The sequence below is a fragment of the Silene latifolia genome, chromosome 3, assembly GCF_048544455.1.
Source record: "Silene latifolia isolate original U9 population chromosome 3, ASM4854445v1, whole genome shotgun sequence".
In the NCBI taxonomy this organism is placed as follows: domain Eukaryota; kingdom Viridiplantae; phylum Streptophyta; class Magnoliopsida; order Caryophyllales; family Caryophyllaceae; genus Silene; species Silene latifolia.
Window position 1 is genome coordinate 7234357 of NC_133528.1, and position 21998 is coordinate 7256354.

General features: G+C 36.0%; 2 protein-coding genes across 2 annotated transcripts; both read right to left on the minus strand.

The window, feature by feature from the left end:
* Window positions 1-4138: 4138 nt before the first annotated feature.
* On the minus strand, window positions 4139-15562 carry LOC141646994 (uncharacterized). The gene is made up of 17 exons (XM_074455021.1): window positions 15371-15562; window positions 15116-15179; window positions 13968-14076; window positions 13200-13262; window positions 12466-12569; window positions 11737-11803; window positions 11578-11649; window positions 10359-10520; window positions 9523-9596; window positions 9293-9390; window positions 8108-8215; window positions 7273-7370; window positions 6582-6719; window positions 6384-6431; window positions 6100-6214; window positions 5413-5510; window positions 4139-4559 (listed from the first exon to the last, which is right to left on the minus strand). The coding sequence occupies exons 1-17, from the start codon at window positions 15441-15443 to the stop codon at window positions 4473-4475; spliced, it is 1578 nt and encodes a 525-aa protein (XP_074311122.1). The 5' UTR covers window positions 15444-15562; the 3' UTR covers window positions 4139-4472.
* A 3915-nt stretch (window positions 15563-19477) lies between these two features.
* On the minus strand, window positions 19478-21169 carry LOC141645866 (protein UNUSUAL FLORAL ORGANS). Its single transcript, XM_074454044.1, has one exon. The coding sequence runs from the start codon at window positions 21098-21100 to the stop codon at window positions 19745-19747; it is 1356 nt and encodes a 451-aa protein (XP_074310145.1). The 5' UTR covers window positions 21101-21169; the 3' UTR covers window positions 19478-19744.
* Window positions 21170-21998: the final 829 nt, after the last annotated feature.

Genomic DNA, 21998 nt, shown 5'->3' on the forward strand with positions numbered 1-21998 from the left:
CTGCACGTGAACACTCTTCTTTCTCCAACTAAGCCACCCAATTACAGTAATATGTAAACATTTTCTTCTACGGTTTTTTCAGCATATTTTTCACCTTTTTTTTTGTATACATATGGTTAAAACAAACATAATTATACTTAAAATTCACGTGAAATCCTAAAAATCAGAACGAAACGTGAATGTAAAAATTGATAAATTAGAGGAAGTATTTGCTAGTGATAAATCCTAACTTCGTGTCTAACCTACCCATTTGAAGCATGGTTACATTGAATAAATATACTCTCTTATTCACTAGAATTGCAACATTTGTTGAATATATGTGAGTAGTATTTTAATGAAATGTTGCAATTTCAGAGAACTGGAGAAGGTAGCGTTGAGCAAAAAATCCGATTATCCGAACTTATCTACTGTCCGAACCAGATCCAAATTTTTGGATATCGGTCCCGAAAGTTAAGTTTAAATTTGATATTCGATATGAAACTTTTGTTATTTGGATCGGGTATGGATGTTAGAATTAAAACATTTGGATATCCGATCCGATCCAAAAATATATTTTTCTATAAATCCCGTTTTTTTTTTGCCATTTATTACCAATTTTTTATTTAATGAGCTGTTTAATACGGAGTTGTTAATATTTTGCCAAATATAGTATATAATTCTCAAATAGAATGCTTTTATTTGATACAAGAGTTTTTCTAAAATGTGCCCTGATAACAAAAAAAAGGTTTGGTAGAGGCTTATTTATTCAAGCCCAGTAACTTTTCCTCCTTTGAAGGAGTAATGTATTATTGACCTCCACCTTCCGTAATACTCCCTCCATTCAACTCCACTTTGCATGTTTCCCTTTTGCACACTATTCACAAGCGAACATTCAACCTCAATTTTCTCTCGATACATAAGTTAAAATATATTCATGTGTGATCTTATTTGATTCGTCTTTAAGAGTACATTAAAAATATATATCTTTTATAATTTTTGCAAATACGTAGCTAAAGATATTTACCGCGTAAATTCGCGTTGGCAAACGTGATAAAACAAACATGTAAAGTGGAATTGAATGGAGAGAGTAGTTACTAGAGGAACACAATATTGTGATTTTCTCATATTCCTCTACTTTTTGCACTGATTTGACTCATAATCCAGTAGATATTACCTCAACTTGCCAAACTTCACATACATGAAAAATTTCCCCCACAATCAAATCCTTGAGTAATTATGACCCCATTAAAATCTCCCCCTCAAAAATGAAGTGGATCTCAGGCGACCTCTAATTTATCATGATATAATCTCAACAAAAATTTCCTAATTAGATTATTATCATGTGCCATAAAGGTACATTTTAGAAAAAATCCTTGATACAATTATACTTTACAAAAGTTTAAACTATAAGAAAAATATGTTAGTACAAAAAGAAATTATCATGCAAGTTGATAGCGTTTTAAACTTAATTTTCAAGCAAATTTGAAAATATGCATATTCTAATCCGATCTGATTATTTTTAGATATTCGAACATTGGATTTCCAAAACATTTGGATCGAATATGGATATTTGACTTCACGAATTTCTACTATAAATATCTAATTCGAATTAGTATTCTGAATCGAATATCCAACCCGTGCCCTCTCTTAAATGGAGGGAAGTGATGGTTAAGAGGTGGAGAGGGTCGGCAGAGTAGTGACGAGCGATGTAAATATGTAAGCGGCGAAAAATCACAAGAAAACAAAAAAAGAAAAAAGAAGAGATGACTAGGGAGGTGAGCTATTGTAGTACAAGTGGGACCCAGTCAACGAGGGGTTTGACCAGAAAAAGACAAAGCCGCTGCTCTCTTCTTAAGTCCTGCCGCAAGCGTGGTGACATGAATTATTGTCCGCCTCCTTTCTCGCTTTTGTCCTCCCCCTCTCTTTCTCACCTTTTTTTTTTTTTTGTCACAAAAGAAGACGACACGTATGTGTCACTTTGGAGTGACGGATACCATTTTCTCTCACAAATGACCCAAATAGAGGAGAGAGGGAAGCACATGGGGTGCCCCCACCTTGTCCCCCCTATCCGTTTTGTAAGTGACATTATCCGTCACTTACTCCGACCCGTCTTCAGCAAGACTAACCTTTTTTTTGTTTGGATTTACATTATTCTTGCAACAAACCATCTTGGCCATCATAAATCATGTTCATCATTAATAATATAAAGTAAAAAAATAGTGATATAATTACAAAGTAATTAACTTTTGTCTATTGAGTTACGACTTACGAGTAAACGAGTAAATCGGGGCAGATTTATGTTGAAAATACGGTGACAGAATATTTAGACTTCTATCATTTAAAATTCACTGTAGAAAAAGAGTGTAAAAAAAATGATTTTTGCGACACGGGTGAGTTAAATCATTTCTATACATTTATGAGATACATGTGAGTTATATATAGAATTGATTGAAATGAAGTGTATATAATTCCCGAGACTGCTACTTTTATTCGCTTTAGATGGGAACGTTTGCATTGTTTAAGAGCGTACTAAATCAGTCGAACTATACATTCGTAATGTCTTCATGGCAGCAGATGTAAATGTTCCTGACGTAGGCGCCAGGCGGAGCCAAGGATTGAATCCTGTGGGGGCGAAAAATCCTATCGGGGGCGAACAGATAATGATATAAGGGGAGTTCGAATTTTTTCCCAAAATTTCCACTAAAACTTTCGCGATTTTCATCATCGGGAGGGAGCGAGCGCCTCTGCTAACCCCCCTAGATCCATCACCGGTAGGAGTAAGAAGATATACATCGATTGAGATGAGAGTTATTATTACTTCCTCTATCTCATTTAATTAAAGACAAATAAATAATTGAAACGAAAGAATACCGTTGACCGATTTATCAATTAGTCTATTCAATAATCGATTTGCTGTCTCGTAATAGTACGTCGAAGGTAGCCTACAAGGGTATGGACTATAGAGGAAGAAGAAGAGGTAGTGTAACGTGTCAAGTGCATGAAACGAGACTCAATACTTGAGAATAGAGATAGGCAGAGACTGCACGCCGCCTGCTATTTACTAGGAGACTACACCTTTAGACCTTGCCTTTATCTTTGGGGCGCCCTTCCTCTATTGCGGCATACTCAACCCTATACGGACGGAGATTGCCACCAATTTTTGACTAATCAATACTCTCCTTATTTCAATCATCTTCGTTTAGAGATAAAGACCAAGATAATGACAAAAAATTGAGAAAAATGATACGAGTAATAAGCTAAAGAGTTACATAATCACTTGCCTACCTCACAGAGTCACACACTTGCCTACCTCACAGAGTCACAGTGCAACTTGTCCACCTGTGTACAATTTACTAAAAATAAAATAGATAACAATTGAGTAATATTCCCAAAAAGGAAATAGACAACAATTAACCACCTGTGTACAATTTACTAAAAATAAAATAGATAACAATTGAGTAATATTCCCAAAAAGGAAATAGATAACAATTAACCGGTAAACAATTGACCGGTACACGGAGAGAGTATTTTACTTGCTGAAGCCGCGATCAATCGTGTTTAGTTTCGTCCCATTTTTTAGGTTGATTTTATAATAATAAGTTAATAACAATAAAAACATTATGCCCTTATACCATGCTACTTATTTTTATATTCGAGTTAGACAAACTACCTAATTAGTAATTACGAGTAATAAACTCACAAGAATAAGAGAAAGTGGCAAATATTCAAGAGAATCAATTAATCATAGATCGAAAGAACAAAACACGCTAGATTCACTTCCTCCGATATTAACCCGCCAATATACCGAGTCTAACTCAATACTCAAAGACACTCGCAAATGTTGGATAAGAGGACATGTACGTAGTTTTATCTTGCCATGAGAACAACTACAGGCCATTGCTCTGAGAAGGAGAGGCTATTGCTCTACGAATCTACGATGCATTTGTTGGCAGTTCGATGATTTAGGATCCAACAAAAAAAAAAAAAAATCCGGACAAAAATATTTTTAAAACCGTTACTAACTTGATCGTTGTTACCGTATGTTTAAAACCGTTATAATCGAAAAGTTTGTAAATTAAATTACAATTTTTTTCCAAAAAACCGTCTTTTTTTTGTCTTTGAAAGATTAGGGAGAGAGAGAGACAAGGGGAAATTATTGGGGGGCAAAATTAGAAAGATGTGTTAATTGTCGACGATAATTAGTAAAAGTGTCGACGATGTTTAACACGACCGTTAACTAATCAAACAATGTCCGAATGTAGCTTAGTCAAAGTAACAGACCAAGGGCTAAACCGAATATTTGTTGAGCGCCCGAGCCCTGAAATTGGAGTGCAGTCCAACAACCATGTACCAAGAGATTTCACTACAAATGTAATAAAATTCTGCAAGAGCGCAAGATCAAAGTCGATTCAACAAAGTAGGTAAGTTGGCTTTGAAATACCGTTCTCTCATCTTAAAAGCATCTGATTGTATCATACTTTGCGAACAGGAGGTTAGAACCTTTGGTCGGTCATGATAGCAGGTATTGCGTCGGCATGTTTTTGAGTGAGATATGGACCCCTTTTAATCGCTTCCTGCAACTGCGCCAACATTGTAGTAGACTAAAGTTAGTAGTTTCAATTGTATCGAAGCAAACTAAACTTTGCAGACGCTTAAAATACAACTTCAACTATGTAACTAACTAAACAGTATTAATATTATCAGACACACAGTATTTGACGATTCCTGCAAACTGGAGGTGAGGAGAGGGAAAGGGGAGGTTTGATGGCAGACTTCGTCGTCTTGCTTTTCACCTTTTCTTTCTACGTTCTTTTCGCAAGAGCGTAAGTATACCTTGTTATTGTCACCCGGCGGGTTGTATGTATCAGCGGTTTCTGGAAGTCAGATGTGATGGTGAAGCTGGTTCAATCGCTCGTTATCAATATTCCGTTCTACTACATACTACCTTAGTTTTATTAGTTTGTATTAATAATGTTGTCTTAGTTTTAGATAATGGATGTATTATGGGCTCCGAGAGCCGGAACATTATGTAATACATCTTTTCATCACTGTCAAAAAAATAAAAAATAAAAAAAATGAACCATATTACTATTCTGTATCAAGATGAGACTGTATTGGGATATGAAATGGAATATGGAAGTCAACTCGGAAGATAATTTTTTTCTCAGGTTCAATATCTAGACAACTACAAGGAGAGGAAGAAAGGAAAAAACGGGATGTTGGTCCCATTTCTCAGGTTCAATATCTAGACAACTATAAGAGAGACTTGGTCGTCTGCATTCAATGGTCTCACACAAGACCAACCGTTAGAAAAGTCCTTTCTTGGAGATTGTCAAAGGAACTAAGATGCGTATACCAATTTCAATAGCAACAAGTAAAAACAAAACCAGAATGAAAACACATATTCCCAAGCAGGTATTTGATATGCCATACCTTGGTCAATATCCCAACAAAAACAGAATCGTTCTTAAGGTTGCTCGACAAAAGTGCCTTGTTAATTGACAGACAGCACTCATGTCTGGATTCCATGCCTGACAAATGAAACAAGCTAATTCTCATTCTAGATTCATAGCATAAGATCTAGAGTGAAATATGAGTTGCAAAGGCCCGTCTAAAGTCATCATATAGAACCACAACTCCACAAGTTGATTACCGAACCATTTTATACAGAATGAGAACATTGAGAACGTTGAACGTAAAGTCGTGAGATGCACTCATGTCCCTACTCCCTACTACTCCCTCCGTCCCGGTCAATTGTTCTTTGATTTTGGCACATTTACCAAGGAAAGAGAAAGAGGTCAATTACTAAGTGACAAGTGGAACAAATTGAGTGTGAATGATCAAATTGTTCATCAAGTTCATTCTTAAAATAGAAAGGACAACAATTCACTGAGACACCCCAATATAGAAAAGGACAATAAATGACCGGGACAGAGGGAGTAATAATTTTTATATTCCATACTAGTATGTCGCCCGCCAATAGTTTATGTTTATTTTTTAGATATGTTTGGTGAGGCGGAGAGTGGTTTTGGACTTCCTCCCTCCACTTGCATTAGCTTAGATAAAATGTCAATCTAAAAGCAAACATTAATTATTAGCAGGGACAGAGGAAATACGCACCTATTTTCGTGCTTTCAATATAAGCATCTGTTACAATATTTATTATATCTTGTCTTGAGCAGACTTCCGATAAACACCACGCTCGAGTCACCAAACCAGATATCAATCTGTAACCCTAAAAAGAAGGGACACAGATAAATTTCAGAAAGAATGAGAACAGGCTACAAAAAAGAAAATAGTTCAAGATATAAGTTTATCCTGAAAACAATATGAACGAGGAACTGATCTATATCAGCTGGTTTATCCTAAATACAAACTAAAATGAAGTTATCCTAAATACTTACTGCCACACGAATTTCCGACTCCTGCTTCAGAACTGAGAGAAACAGACCCTGCCAGGACAAGAGACTCTCGTGTTAGCCTGTTAGAAAGACTTATTAATCCTTTTTGTTAAATCCGTGAAAGGCTTACTGTTTTGTTTCGTAACAAAAACTAAATGCCACAAGAAGCTGGGGAGAAGTAAAAGCAGCGAAACGACTCACTGATGGTGTCAATTTCGATGTCATTGACGCAATTTCATAAAACAAACGTTTGAAATTTTCTTCAGCATCCCTTCCCAGTAATATGTTGTTTTCAGATCTGTTCACTCCAGCTATGTTGCCAAGAGAATGCAGCGCAGCCTATGTATAACATTTAAAGAACTATTATTATATTCATTTACCAAGTAACTTATCCAATTTCTAAGCAACTTAAGAATGCCAAATTGAGCAAGTATCCTAGAGACAAGTCGTTTTACGCACTAAAAGCCACTTGGATTGCATTTAATCAACTAATTAATATCATGATTCCAGCCAACATTAGTTGTCATTTTGCACCATTACAAAACCTTTAACCCACGGTTAACCCACGGTGCACGTCTCAGGATTCAGAAAGGATATCTCTGAACAATAAGTAGAAATATCCACTTCATTGTTTGTTGGATTGGATCAAGCATATACTCCATGTTTAACATGACTATCCCCTATATTACACATTTACACTCCCTAAACCCCTTCAGAGGATGAAAATTTCCAGATCCCAACAAGATTTCAAGCCCCTACTAATGGAGTATTAAAACAATTGACTCAAAAAAGTACTAGAAACAACACAACAGGCAAGGTTATCTTAGCCTTTTGGAAACAAACTGTATGCTCAGAGAGGAAAACAACACTTTTCAGGCTAGGGACTACTTACCAGTTGCTTACCCCGTCTTTGCCTATCAAAACTTGTGCTGGTTACAAACTTTACTACTTCTAGTGACCTCAAGAGTAACAACTCTGCTCCACGCGCCGCTGAAAGTAACAAATAGTCGAAATCAAAACTGAAGATACCCAACATTGTAAGCTTATAGACAGAGACATAAAAATCAAACATCTTATAGAGTACAAATTACAAAACTAAATTATCTATGCTACTCAAACTTGGCTACCAATATCAGATAAGCACATGTGTTTCTAAGTGTCAAACTCAATCCATTTAAGGAAGATTGTCCTACTGTCATCTCCACAGGACTATTCGTCTCCAACCCGTACACCTAAGAGGCTAAGAATTCACTAAGTATCTTAATCACATTGTCAGCCAACCCAAAAACATGAGTCCAAGTGAGGCTTAAGTACAAGTTAATTTATCCACACAAAATCACTCTCTGAATATCTTCGCTTTTCTCTTCTTCAACCATAACACCACACAAGAAGGCAAACGCTTATACTTATTGATGTTGACTCGAATGCTTATTACAACAACATTACCCCATTGCCTTAATGGTTCCCGCAAATTGCGGGATAAGGGGGCCGGATGTACACAGTCTTACCCTTGTGTTAACAACACAAAGAGACTGTTTCCGAATGACCGGCTTGAATGCTTATTCTATAAGATAAAATCATACCATTATACAAGCAGTGGTGTAATAAAATGTTTTCTCCACAGAACGCTAATTTTTTAACGAAGCATCTCAATCAAAGACCCGATATGAGTTGTTAAATCACAAGTATATCCATTGAAAGCACACAAAAATAGTCAGGTAACTTACATGACCCTATTTGACCAATGGCCTCAAGTGCTGATTCACACTCATTGTCATTCACTGATTCATTTGACATAAGCCTTTTTTTGATTGCTTCAATTATTGAAAGAACACCTGACATTACACAAAGAATCAATCTCATGTAAGCTCCTCGCTTAATGTAGAATAACGATAGATCTGTTACGCCAAGCTAGTCATCATTATTTCAAAAACTGGTCTGAGCGAATACCTGATCCAAGTTGAGCTAACGTATGGCATCTCTAGTTAGATGAGCAAGAACACCCAACACATAATAGGAGCACTCGAGGTAGAAGTTATGATTTAGAAGGAAAAAAAGGTGGGTATCACATGGGGAATGATGTACAACTAGATAAGGATGCGAAATTAAACCTGTCAATAGAATTGGTACCCACCAGACACATCAAACTTTCAAGTAGGTGAACAATAGAAATATACGCTGGATGGTTGAACAAAGGCCTTCAAGTTAAATTCTGAACAAAATACTATCAACAGAGTTCCTTTCCCAACAACAGTTCTGAGCCCACATAAACAGAAGCTGAGACTAGACGCCAATTGCAGATTGGCAATTAGCACACTCCCTTACTCGACATTTTCTTATTCACCATCATCAACTCCTCCCTCACTTGCTCTCATGAACAAGGAACAGAAGATAGGTCTAAAACTAAACGCATGCCACCACTCCAACTTTTTCCCATTCTCTTCCCTATGTAAGATATGAAAAACTGAAACCATGGAAAGACCCTCCAGTATTCCCTACCTCCATGCTATATCCTTCTGAATTCAATAACCACTCATATATTATTGTATCAGTCTCCAATTCCCATCATCATTATACAGCAAGAAAAACTAAAATAAAAAAACTATCATAGAACATCATTATCTTGTTTTATCTACACCCCCATACTGCTTTTATGTTTTAAGTACAGCATGTAGCTATACAAGTAGCACGTCAAACACATCTCCGCGATATCCAAATCATGTCTTCCCATTTACCATCATGGATAAGATTAGACACCAAAAGTAACAAAAACAAATAAACAAGTAACAATGAGAGGACAGCCAGGTCGGCCTTTACTTGACAGATTGGCAGATACTAGCACCATAATTTCTTGTCGAAACAAGTCTCAGGAGTACAATAACTTAATATATGACAAACTGCTGGGTTCTTACCCGTTTCCTCAACAAACGTAAAAACGTTTTCCTTGGACAGTATTCTGCCACTTATCATTACTGATCTTGATCTTAAAATTGAATCCACTGAATTGTTACTGAAACAAAGAAAAACAGCAGCAAGATTCCATTACTACGCTCCTGAAAACTTTTTAACAAATATTTTGCAGTTTGCTTGCATTAAAACACTTCTTTTGTTTTCAATGGGGGACAATATTCCTGAGATATACCTTATTATAGAGCTAAGTAATTGAAGAAGACTTGTCTTTGGCAGGAACTCAGAAGCATGTTCAATTTCAGTCAGCTGTTACATTGGAACAGAAATAGATTTCATACGAGTATTAAATGAAGTAGCGTAAACATTACGACGGCATGAGATACAAACAGTAACAATGGGACTTATTATCTCAAACAGATAATAAGTATGGAGCCGCTGCAACGTACTTCTACTCCGGATTCTGTATTACAGTATATAGATACTATTTAGTGAGGACCTCCCTTCAGGAGTTCAGGCATCAACATCAGGCCTTTTTCATTTTATCCTTGGAGGATTGGATAAGAGAAAGCAAGCCAAAACATAAGCTATGTATGTTTAACATCTGCCACATAAGTCCTATACATATTAACACGTTTCTAATCCAACTTCAAGTAGGAAGGTGAAACACACCTCTTTTGAACATTGGATAGTTGATCTACTTCCTGCAAGAGCTTACTCTGCAGGAGTGCGGGTTTATATACAGATCTCGTGATCTATGAGCTAGAAGTAAAATAAGATATTCTACCTTATCAGGAGACAATTCAAAGAGAAAAACATTACTATAAACATAGAGCACTAGTGCGCTATGGACACTTACAATGACATCCAATTATGCATTTATAGGGACATTATTTCGAAACCTCCAACACAAAAGATAGACATCAAAAGCTAACATTTCCTAAACATAATGGCATGAAAATAGTGCGTAGCATGTTTATAAGCTCCATATTGGTCCATCATGTTATCTGCTGCATATTCATAAACAGAAGTAACAACTTGAAGGACAGAGAAATGAGATTGTATAATTACCTCATATAAGAGTTCCAAAACACTCAGCGCTGCCAGTATATCATTCGTTTTACTCACTTCTTCCTCAAATAAACCAAGTAAATTTGAGTTATATATCACTGATGCCACTGCGTAGGAAACTGAGAACAGCTTCACTATTAATGATAGAATACGAATACGTCCCTGAAACACCAAGAGGATGAGAACTTCAGCAAAAGAGAAAGGAATCCTAGAAAAAGGAAACCGCTTCAATCCAAGATATTTCATCTCGCTACAAACATAAAAGCTCGCGCATAAACAGCGGGTCCTCCATTAGCTGGTTCAATAAACCAGAAAGTAAGTCAAAGAAGACGAAGGAGTAGAAAAGGCTCCCTAATGGACAAACGTGCCTTCAACTTAGTGGCTAAATTTATCTTCTTTCGAGATTTCCATTTTTACATGAAGGATTATCCCTGACAGAATATGGTAGTTTCTTCACATGTGACTTCTTTCAGTTTAAGCATTATTAACAAAGAAACAGAAGAAGAATGAAAGAACAAAGTCTTCAAGGCAATTTGATATAGAAAATCTATAACCAACTATTGACAACCAAAGAAAAAGATATGCATTAAAAGGCATCTAAGGCCATAGAAATGTAGATAAATGTATTGAACTTTCCATGTCTAGCAGCAGCTAAGGGTCAGTGGGTTAGTTAGAAACAAAAAAACAAAAGAGCCCTTGCCCAACATGATTTGAGGTCGGCTAACATGAATCATCATTCGAATCCGTTTAGGCTTGAATCCAGCAATACAGTCAAGGCTATTAAACAAAAGTAAAAGAAAAATAATATAAAGACGAATGAGACAAGTACGTTGTAAAACTAAAGCAAGGTAAATATAAACAGGTTTGTTATGGTGAGAGAGGACATCTTCAACAAATACTCTTCCAGGGAAAGTAGCTATATATTCAGAAAATTACATGTTACAATTTACTTTCCCATCCTCAAATTCTCTCTGTGTTTCAGTAATTTTTCAGTTCAATTTATAATTCCAAACAAACTGAGATTTAAATGTGTGTGGAGAAAGGAATGGATGAGCAGGATATAACAATTAATGACTGAGGCCCGTGAGCATGTTTCAAAGGAACGGTTAAGTAAAAAGATTTAGTAGACATACTTGTGTGCACATATGTAAAACAAAGGAAAAAATTCAGAAAAAACAAAACAAAAACAAAAAACAAAAAACAGAAGGCCCTTAATTACCAGTGAAGAGCATTTGGAAGCCAGATGCCCAAGGTCTGTTGATTCACTGCTTTCAGCTGGAAATATAGTAGCCTACATAGACAGTTCGTAATAGCCATCAATCTCAAAAGATACAGATAATACAACAAAGTAATTAAGATTTGGTGGCAAAGTTCTCACCATTCCTTCAGAAGTGCTTGCGAATTTTTTAATGGCATCAGTAGCAGCAGTTGCAACTTGTTCATCGCTGCAAATAAAGAACATGTATTTAAATCACAGCGCAGGGCAACGAGACAAAGGCGCAAGCCCATGGAGAAGATGGGAAGATATTACGAACAAATTTGTAATTTCAGAATAAAGTTTTGTGCAGTAATATTCTCTTGGAACTTTGAAAAGAACGAACAAGTATAGAAGTTAAGACAGACGATAGTAAAGAAAAGGTGAAGGCATAATAAAAGAACTAGAAACGTATGGAAATTTCTTAGTATGTAGCCTAGCTACATGCAGCTCATGTACAAGGCACACCTACGGCACCAAAGAATTTCACTTATTTTTCACTAGTGCCCAATGCCCATGATCACTTCTTAAACTACAGATCTTTGATTTAGAAACACAAAGTACAATGAGGTCTAGAAACAAAATATTGTACATAGTTGTAGACCTGGGTTACGCGATTCTTTCAACTAGCTTATGCTTAAAATACGTATGAGACACACTAACCAAAGCATATTTAGTATCGAAAGTTACATGTTCATATAACATTAGGCAACCATGTCATAGGTTAGCTCTTTTACATTTTCTTTCTTCTACACATCTCAACAGGTCAAGTGGTCAACAACAAAAGAGAGCTTTGAAAGTGAGAAATTCCAAAGACAGCAAAAGTTACAATACCATAAACTGATGCCTTACCTGCTAACAAGGCAAGAAAGTAGCAGCGGATATATATCATTTGAGATTATTAACTGAGCAGGGAGAACAGACTCATCACTCAAATTCTCAAAAAGGAAAGATACCTGCAAAAAGTTCATGTTTAAAAGAGTTCGTGAGAGCTAACAACAAGGATCATCCCCCCCCCCCCCCGACGCATACACGCACACCGCGCCCTCTAAAGCTGTAGTGACCAAGATGGGAGTATAAAAAGGTCTATCTAAACCTTATTGCTTCCCGGAAGAACATTAGAAGAATCAGAAAGATCCAAACATTATCGATGGAGTATAAAAAGGTCTATATAAACCTTATGCCTCCCCGGAAGAACATTAGAAGAATCAGAAAGATCCAAACATTATCGAATTCTAGTATTCCAGAAATACAGAGACCCAAGCAAGCTCCAGCATAGAGCAGTTAAATAGATTTAAAAAAGAGCTTTAAGCTCCAACAACTAGCCATGAAATGAACCTTTCCCTCTATGCAAGTTATGAACAAAATTAAGAGAAGGCTCCTTATGGAAGAATGCTCCTTGAGCATATATCATGGATGGTGTGGCTTGCCTAACGCAAAGATAAATTTACCTAAATAAACACAGATCCACCTCAATAGGTTATACCTAATAGTATTTTACTGCTGAATTAATGGCTGTCAAACAAAAAAGTAGGCAACACAAGCAGCAGTTGATGCAAGAGATAGGAAGGTTCAGATATACATACGGTCTTACAAGCCAAACATTTCACTGCTTCAGAATCTGCTTGTAGACCAGCTTGTAAGAATGCCTGTGGAAAATTGCGACCATATTGATTAGAAGTCCTTGATTAAGTGCATGCCTCGTTATAAATGAAATGAAAATAAACTCATAGATAACATAAACAGGTAGCTGAGCATAAAATTAAGCTTGTAACCGCACCAAAACTCTCAAAGTACAGGTTGAAGATCACTTTAGTGGTAGTCCCACTGATAGGCGGAAGGGAGACGCAAACATTCTTGCAGTCATGGTTTGCAATCTAAGAAGCACTAAAGCTTCGGAACTCAACTTCAACTTTTTACTATAAAGAAAGCAAATTCTAGGGAATCAAATTTATCAAATAACTATGCAACAATGATTAGTTACAATGTTGCATGTTTTAATAAAAGATTTCTTGTAAGGTCTTGATTTCTTTGGCCACATGTAGGGTTCTAATAGAAGACTTTTTGTCTCTGTATTTTGTATATTGTTTCCGTGGTTATCCATAATATGGTTTTTCTTAATAAGGAAACTAACAGGGGCCATCAGAAAAAGATGCACAAGTGTCTGAACGTAGACTTGTTAGTTGATCAAGACCAACTTGGACTATTTCTGGCATCAACAATCAAGGCACCCAAACTGATAAAGTGATAAGAACGTCTAGTTTTCTTTATATACCAGCACAAAGTAGCAATTTCAAATCAGATGATACCACATACACCACCAAAGAATGGTGAATTTCTAATAGCAAACATACCATGTATTGCGGAATGAGAGATGAACCGTATTTTGACTTAAAGATTCTTTCTAGACAGGTAACCAGAGCATTTTCCAAATCTGATTCCCCTGCGTTGGTCTGCAAAAGGCTACATGCAGACAAAACAGTAATCAGACTGGCATAATCAGTAAGTTACTACTACACCACCACGGCACCACGCTTTTTTTAACTTCTTGTCAAAAATCATGCAAGTAGGATCCTTAATTAGATTATCGTAGTGTATATTCATTCATTCACTATTTTCGCTAATTCACTCAATTATTTTGGCAAGCTGCGAAAGACTATTTGTTTTCACCACCTAAAATGTTTTAGAACGGAACAATTCAAAGTTCTGAACACTCCAACTTATAGAATAATAACATGACATAGTCCTTACCTAAAAGTTATTTATTCATAAATATGGAACATTTTTCTACATCGTTATATTCACACCTTGAAGGTGAAAATTGAGTGCAAAGCACTACCAAATGGAAACAAAACCTCAAGTGACACAAACACTAAACATCAATCAAAAGTCGAAACACCAAAACACCAACCAAAATACACAAGGCTAACTCAAAATCCAAAATAACTACTGATATCTTCATAGTGCCACACTTCCATCTCATTCACCAAAGCTCTAGTAGTAACTAGCAAGGAGTAAGGAGTAACTTCAAACCGGATACTTTTTTAGACAACTATGAATCGGATATCTAGGAACATATGTATTCGAAACAACAAAACCTCATATATGATCGCGGAAAACGCTTCTCTACTCTAGCAACACAAGGTATATTTACCACAGAAACAAATATCTCAATGATTCAGCAATATTAACACATTAATATCGCAACGATTCAGCGACGTTAACACAACTACAAGTACAACAGCAGCCAGTAACAATTATTATACTTCAATTTGCAGAATCGAAAACATTTCAATTAGCGCGCATAATTTCTACAAACGCATATTCATGATACAATACTGAATGCCAAAAAAATCAGTAAGACGTAGAACAAAAAGCTAAGTATAAGGATTAATTTGATGATTAACACGATTATAATGCAGCTAACAATTTCGAACAGCAAATTACAATTCAATTTCGCAAAAAAAAAGTGATAAAAATCGAGAAAATTCAATTTAATTACTTCATGATTGCAGGAAGAGGAAACCGATTGAAAAATTCGTTGATCGACGCTTCATTATGTGTTCCTGCAAATCAATAAAACAAACAATGCAAGAAATTAATCAACTAATTGATTGAAAACATAAATTCTCGTATAAGACCGTCTAAAGCGTAAAACGAGCTCCTCGCATACTATGTGGTTGATTTAGTAAGTTAAAGACGGTTTTAAACACGACTAACTCGATTTCGATTAAAAAATAACGTAGGAAATAGGTACCAGGATAAAGAGCGAAATCAGAAGCAGCTTGAATCAATTGAGAAGTATCCGTAGCTTGAATTTGTTCCTCCATTGATGAAGTGAGGCGAAGAATTTAGTGAAGATTTTAGTTTAGTGTGTTGTGCAAGAAAAATGGAACAAAGTTGAGAGTTGAAGAAATGTTGACAAGTGTTAGTGAGTTGTGAGTAGTGAGTCTAGTGACGGTGTGTGGGCTTGACAAGTTACGGTTCTTACTGTTGTTCTGGGCTGGCCTTTTTTTAGATAGGCCGAGACGTGGTGGTTTCGCATAGATCTGACAAACGGGTTGGGTTCGGATCAGGTTAATTCGGGTTTGTTTTGTTCAGGTTTGCAAAAAAAAAAAAAAAAGTCGGGCTGGGCCGAGTCGGGTGGGGTCATTTTCTGGTTGGTTGCTTTCAAGTTATATGGGGAACAGTCACTATCCGATAATAATTATTCGGGCCGGATTGAATAAGTTTTGGTCAATTCGAGTTTTGGTTGGTCCTGAATTTGGATGTTGGTCGGGTTCGGGACGAGTTATTCGGGTGAGGCCAATTTTGCAAGCTCTAGTTCCACGTTCTCGCCTAGGGGGTGAGCCGGTGAGGGCCAGGTAGAGGTGCTCATTGGGCTGGGACGGGCTGGTGCGGGCCAAGGGCGGGCTGGGCTTGGGCTGGGGTAGAGCAGCGCTGGCACGACACTAACATAGTGCCGGGCTGGTTTTGGTCAGGCCCGGGTACGGCACTATAGGGGCGGGTCGGGCCGGGCTGCTTACTTTTTTAAAAAAAAAAAAAAAAACGGGCTGGAAACCGGGTTGGGCTGAAAAAACCCAACACTAGCACGCCCTGTAGGGCTGACCGGGCTGGGCCATGTTCTGGTCGGGATGCTGAATTCTGGCCCATGAGACCGGGCTGGCCCGCCATGTTGTCCACCTCTAGGGCCAGGCATAGTGGCTCATTATCTTTTTTTTTTTTTAAATCTATTTCGTTTTACGTCGTTTAGTATAACATTGTTTCGATTAGTAATTGATATTGATTTTAGAAAAAACGATTCATTTTACGCCGATTAACATTGTTTCAATTAGTATTTCGTTATTTTGATTTTAGAAAAATCGATTCTTGTTGATTAGTTTAATGATTTTGTTTCGTAATTGGTCGTCTTGATTAGGTTGTTAATTATTCAATACAAGTTGTTAATTTTGATTTGTCGATAGTTTAATTGAAGTGTTTGGGATGAGAGAGATAATTTGGGTAGTTTATTAAAAATTGTCGACGATTCGAAGTAGAGGTGTTCACCGGTCCAGAACCGGACCGGACCGCAATAACCCGCGGACTGGACAACCTCATATCCCAAACCCGAAGACCGGACCGATTAGGTGGGAACCCGGATCAGACCGGACCGGAGCCCTTTAGGTCCGGTTTTTTCCGGGTTTGGACCAGACCGGTTATATTTTTAAAGGTAATTATTTGAGGCGAATTTTTTTTTGCTTGGACCAGACCGGAAACCGGTCACAATATTGATATGAACCCGGAGACCGAACCGGATTGTATTCGGTCCAAACCGAACCGGACCGGCTGGTCCGGGTCGGTCCGGTTTACCGGTTTGGTCTACTTTATGTGCAGCCCTAACATGAAGTAATGTGTCAACGATGAATAACGATTGAGTTATTTTTTGGGCCCTAGTGGACTACAATCGGATGTTGGCAATGGGAACGACGGGAATACTAGGAGTCCAGGACCCTATTTGGTATTCCTATTCCGTTGAATTAGTGGAGCAGTAAAGTAATAAAAACAACTAAAAATAACTTTGAATTTCATTCAATTATTCAAAATTTTCATAATATACGTTAGACCTTTATAATATACCTCGAACTACATGTCACCTCATCGTCTCAATGTGCACGCCACGACATCACTCTCACTGTATATTGTTATACGGTGAATGCTCTTATTAAGCCTCTAACTCGACTGCTATCGACTCCTCAAGTTAGACATGTTAGTTAATACCGAGTATAACGCCATAATTCAAAATCGACTTTTACGATCACCCTACCTCAAGTTAGACATGTTAGATAATAGTATAATACCGAGTATAACGCCATAATTCAAAATCGACTTTTACGATCATCCTAATGAGCTCAAATAAGAACCTAACCTAGTAAAGACTAAAGAGGCTTTGGAAAAGAGGGTAGAAATTAAAAAGTAGGACGAGGAAAAAATAGGGGCGGATGGTGTTGTCATTGTGTAGTCTAAATCAATCCAATGCATTCCGTCTAGTGTTGACGAAAAAATACTGTTCAGTGTAAACTCTTTGTCTTTACTTTTGTTTTGATTGCATGCAATCATATCACCACTAAATTATGTGCATTTTTGGTCACTGCCCTATTTTTTTTCTAAAGTACTTTAGTTATTTACATTTGGAACTTAATTTTAATTGGCACAAACTTTTATAAGAGCAATTGAAAATTAGGTAATTTGAATAAACATAAATTGATAGGTGTTAATTATTTCTTCATGTCGATATTGTATTTCAGAAGGTTAGTAAAAATTGTTTCAATACAAAAAAAAAAAAAAAAAAAAAAAGAATTGGACGATGTTTCGTAATTCTTTTTATTTTTCGAATTTTAGCATATAGTGTGGAGAAAGAAAAAAGAATTTTGTTTCAATCTAATTTATGAAACAAAGGATAATGTTGAATTTCACTTTTACACCGGAAATGCATCATGCATGAATGCATGACTACTAAATGAAGTCTAAATTACGTATACCTTGAGATATCTTGAATGTGAAGAATGCATTATCATTTTATTATCGTTTAGGTATTCTCTAAAATTTTAGTTTGAAATTGGATGTTTACTTTATATAAATTGGATGTCAATCAATAAGAAACTGAAGAAAATATTTATTAACCATAAGGTTAGGGATTCGATCTTTACCATGAAAATATATAGTTAACTCTTTGACCAACCATTTACGTATTTAGGAGAGCCCCATGATGAGGAGATTATACATTTTTAAAAATGGTAAACACCACGATTTACCAGTAAGTGGATTATACATCACATCTGATGTAGTATATCAGATGATATAGTTTTTGAGCATTAACATAAAGTTTTTGTGTTTTAATTTAAAAATTTTGAGTTTTATTATAAAGTTTTTGATTTCATTTACTTAAGCATTAATCTCAAAAAATTACATTATAACTCAAAAAAATTACATATAAGCTCAGAAAAATTTGATTTTTGACGTCGTAAAATTAAAATGTAATTTATAAACTCTATAGAACATAAAAAAATACACAAAAACTAAAAAACTCACTAAGTGTGAGGTAATACATCTGATGTACAATCCTTTTTCTCACTATTTACACAACAGAAAAACCTATTTTACTTCCTTCTCACCTTCTTAATTAATGGTTCAATTTCATCCCATTGTTATTACGAGCTTCTTTTTTGACGTTAAAGATAAAAAAGAATACGCAAAACCTACGATTGCAATGTTATTTCCGATTTTCCTATCATGCTTGCTTTCATCATAATCAATATCAAAAATCTTACTTCCATCAATCAATCTGGAAACGGTAAATGGCAAATACGGTTTTAAGTGGATTAGCGGAGATGCATTAATTTTAACAACATTATAATGATAGATCACATATAGAAATATATATATGAATGTCATCACAAGAATGTATCATACGTAAATAAGAATGGTTTGTCTAATACGATAAATTGAACCTCTTATTATTACTCGTATAAGATTAAAAGATAATATATTAGTATATATACGAGTAGTCAGTCAATCCGAGAACTAAAATCAACTTGTATCGTTTATATCTTCGATAAATTATGATTTAAGTTCATGTACTCTCCCCATTCTAATTATTTATTTGTTTTAATTGTTTACCTCGGTACTAATTATTCAAAACATGTATTCCGTCATAAAGACTAAAAAAAATTACTTAGTATATAAAATGATTGGGACGAAGGGATTAATAACTAATTGGATCTATTGCTTTTTTCTTGTAAGAAAATTTAAAAATATTACTCGTAGGTTGCTTAGTATGAAACATACACAATACACTCATACTTTACCGACAACGATAACACTCGTATTACACAAACAAAATACGATATATTAAAAAAACACAAATATCTTACATAATACACTACAATTAATATCTGATAAAGAGTTACATAAAATAAAATAAAATAAAACACGTACAAACTAACTTACATTACATGCATAATTAACCTAAGCTAATAATACAACTCCTAAACGACTAATTATTATAACTACTAATAAAATAACGGTTTTTCTAACGCATGCTCTAAGAACACACATCATGAACCGCTAAACTAATTAAACATTTAAATTAAGATTAATTTTCAAGCCTGAATAACTGCTGAACAAGAGCAGAAACAGGCACAGCAAGAGTAGGCTGATAAGCAAATCCATGCAAATCACTAATCACACAAGAAACATCATTATTTGCAGAATAATTAGGCATCCAAATCCATCTTTTCTTCTCAAAATCAAACAATAATCCCTTATTAATTCCCTTAATCATAATTATAATAAACTCGCCGTTTCCAACACAATCAAACCCTCTTCCTCCTTCAACTTCTTCAAATTGTGCATACAATTGTTGAGGCATTCTTTCAACTTCAACCCATTGTGTCCCACATCCTTGTAGGACCCACAATCTTAGACTACGTGGCACATTAAGCTTACTTTTCTCGACTGCGGCGACTAATAAGATTTTGCCATGTGTGCATTGTACTAAGCTTGGTGACCTAAGGAACCTTCTCATTGGAGCTTGGATTTTCCACCATGTGTTGGTGGAAAGGTCATAGGTTAAGACACTAAATGGGTTATAGTCCATACAATAGAATCTACCATGGGAATGGACCATTTGGGCCGATTCGAGACTACATAGTCTTGGTAGGGTTGAATTTGTGGCCCAAATCGAGTAAAACCCGCTTGAGTCGACGTGGAAGGTTTCGGTTGTTAGGTTTTTCACCGCGTAAGGCGAGATTAGATCGTCTCCGGCTAAGGTCATGAGGATTGAGTTTGGGGTGATTGATAACCCTATTGAGGGGAAAAGTCTAGGCCTTAAGGTTGGGGGTAGTTGGGTTAAGGATCCAACTAGTGGGTTATGAAGAAAAAGGTTCTTCGGTCCGGGCTCATCTGATATCCAGCAGATGAGCCCGCCAGAAGAAGCTGAAGGTGAAAACCCTAATGGAATTAGTGGGAATGAAATAACATGCCATTTGACCTCGTACGGGTCAAAAAGGTAAGCCTGAGTAGAATTAGGCGAGCAGCTTCCTCCATTATGATCCTCAGTATTAGGGTTATTCCGATAAATGTTCATATTAGTGTTGGGTTTCTTGTGAGGGAAGAAAATGAACCAATGGAAATTAGGGCAAACTTGGAGGTAAAGTTGAAGGAAGGTGTTGGAGAATAAAAGAGCATACCATCTCTTACAAACGGATCGAGCTCGAAAGAAGGCAGGAGGAGGAAGACAAGCTAGGATCCGATCCATGAGTTGTTGTGGAATCCGACTCCATATTCGACTATCCATCCATGGAGTAGTAGTGGGAGTTTCCATGGTGGTTGTTGTTATAGTAGTAACATTGGTAGTAAAAGGAGGAGGGGTAAAAACAGTAACATTTGGTAAAGTGTAAGAATTGTAAGGAAATGGGAGATTAATAGAAGAAGGGCTAAAAGTTTCCATTTTTTTTTACTGTGATAGAAAGTGAAGTTTTTAGGGTTTGTAAGAGTTGAAGAAAGTTTTTTGAGTGGTTGTAGTATGTACACCACCTCAAGGGCTTATATATAGAAAATGAAGATTATTATTTAATTTATTACTTTCATTTTTCTTCTAACTCTTAGTTTGACAATAATTTACCATTCACTCGGGTAACTATAATTATTTTGAACATGATGAGTATGTAATAAGCTGATAGCTTGACAATGCTTTGTGAAATAAATGCAAGATTGTTTTTTATTTCATTTTTCATTTGTAAATAATTTTGCAGTAAGACGAGAGCGGATTGTCTGTCCCATTTTGTGTCTCATCTCGTATCTCATTATACTCTCCTCGGGACACATCATTAATTTAAGAGAAAATGTTATCAAATTTGTTTTGTGAATGATGATGTGTCGCAAGATAAAAGTAACGAGACATGAGATGAGACACAAAAATGGGACATATAATCTCTACTCCCGTAAGAAAGTTCACACTACTTTTTCGCACCACTAAATATATCCATTTATGTACTTAAAATAATTAAATACAGTATAAGTAGTTAATCGGTCGAACAGTAAAATTACATCTAGAAATTTTTACATACGAATTTGTAATTAATCTTGTGTAAGTTCATTGTAAATGTACAATCGAGTAATTTAGTCATTTACAGAATTCGGTATACGAGTATTATTTATAACTATTCTCATCTAAAACCGTTTTGCACAACCATATGTCAAAGAGATCCATGTATACCAACTAAAGCAAGAAATTTGTTGCCGAAAAACCTGTTTTACAAACCATTTCTGCAAGACCGCATCACATGAAAAAGAAAATTAGTTACCGAAAAACCAGTTTTACAAACTATTTATGTAAGACCGTTTTA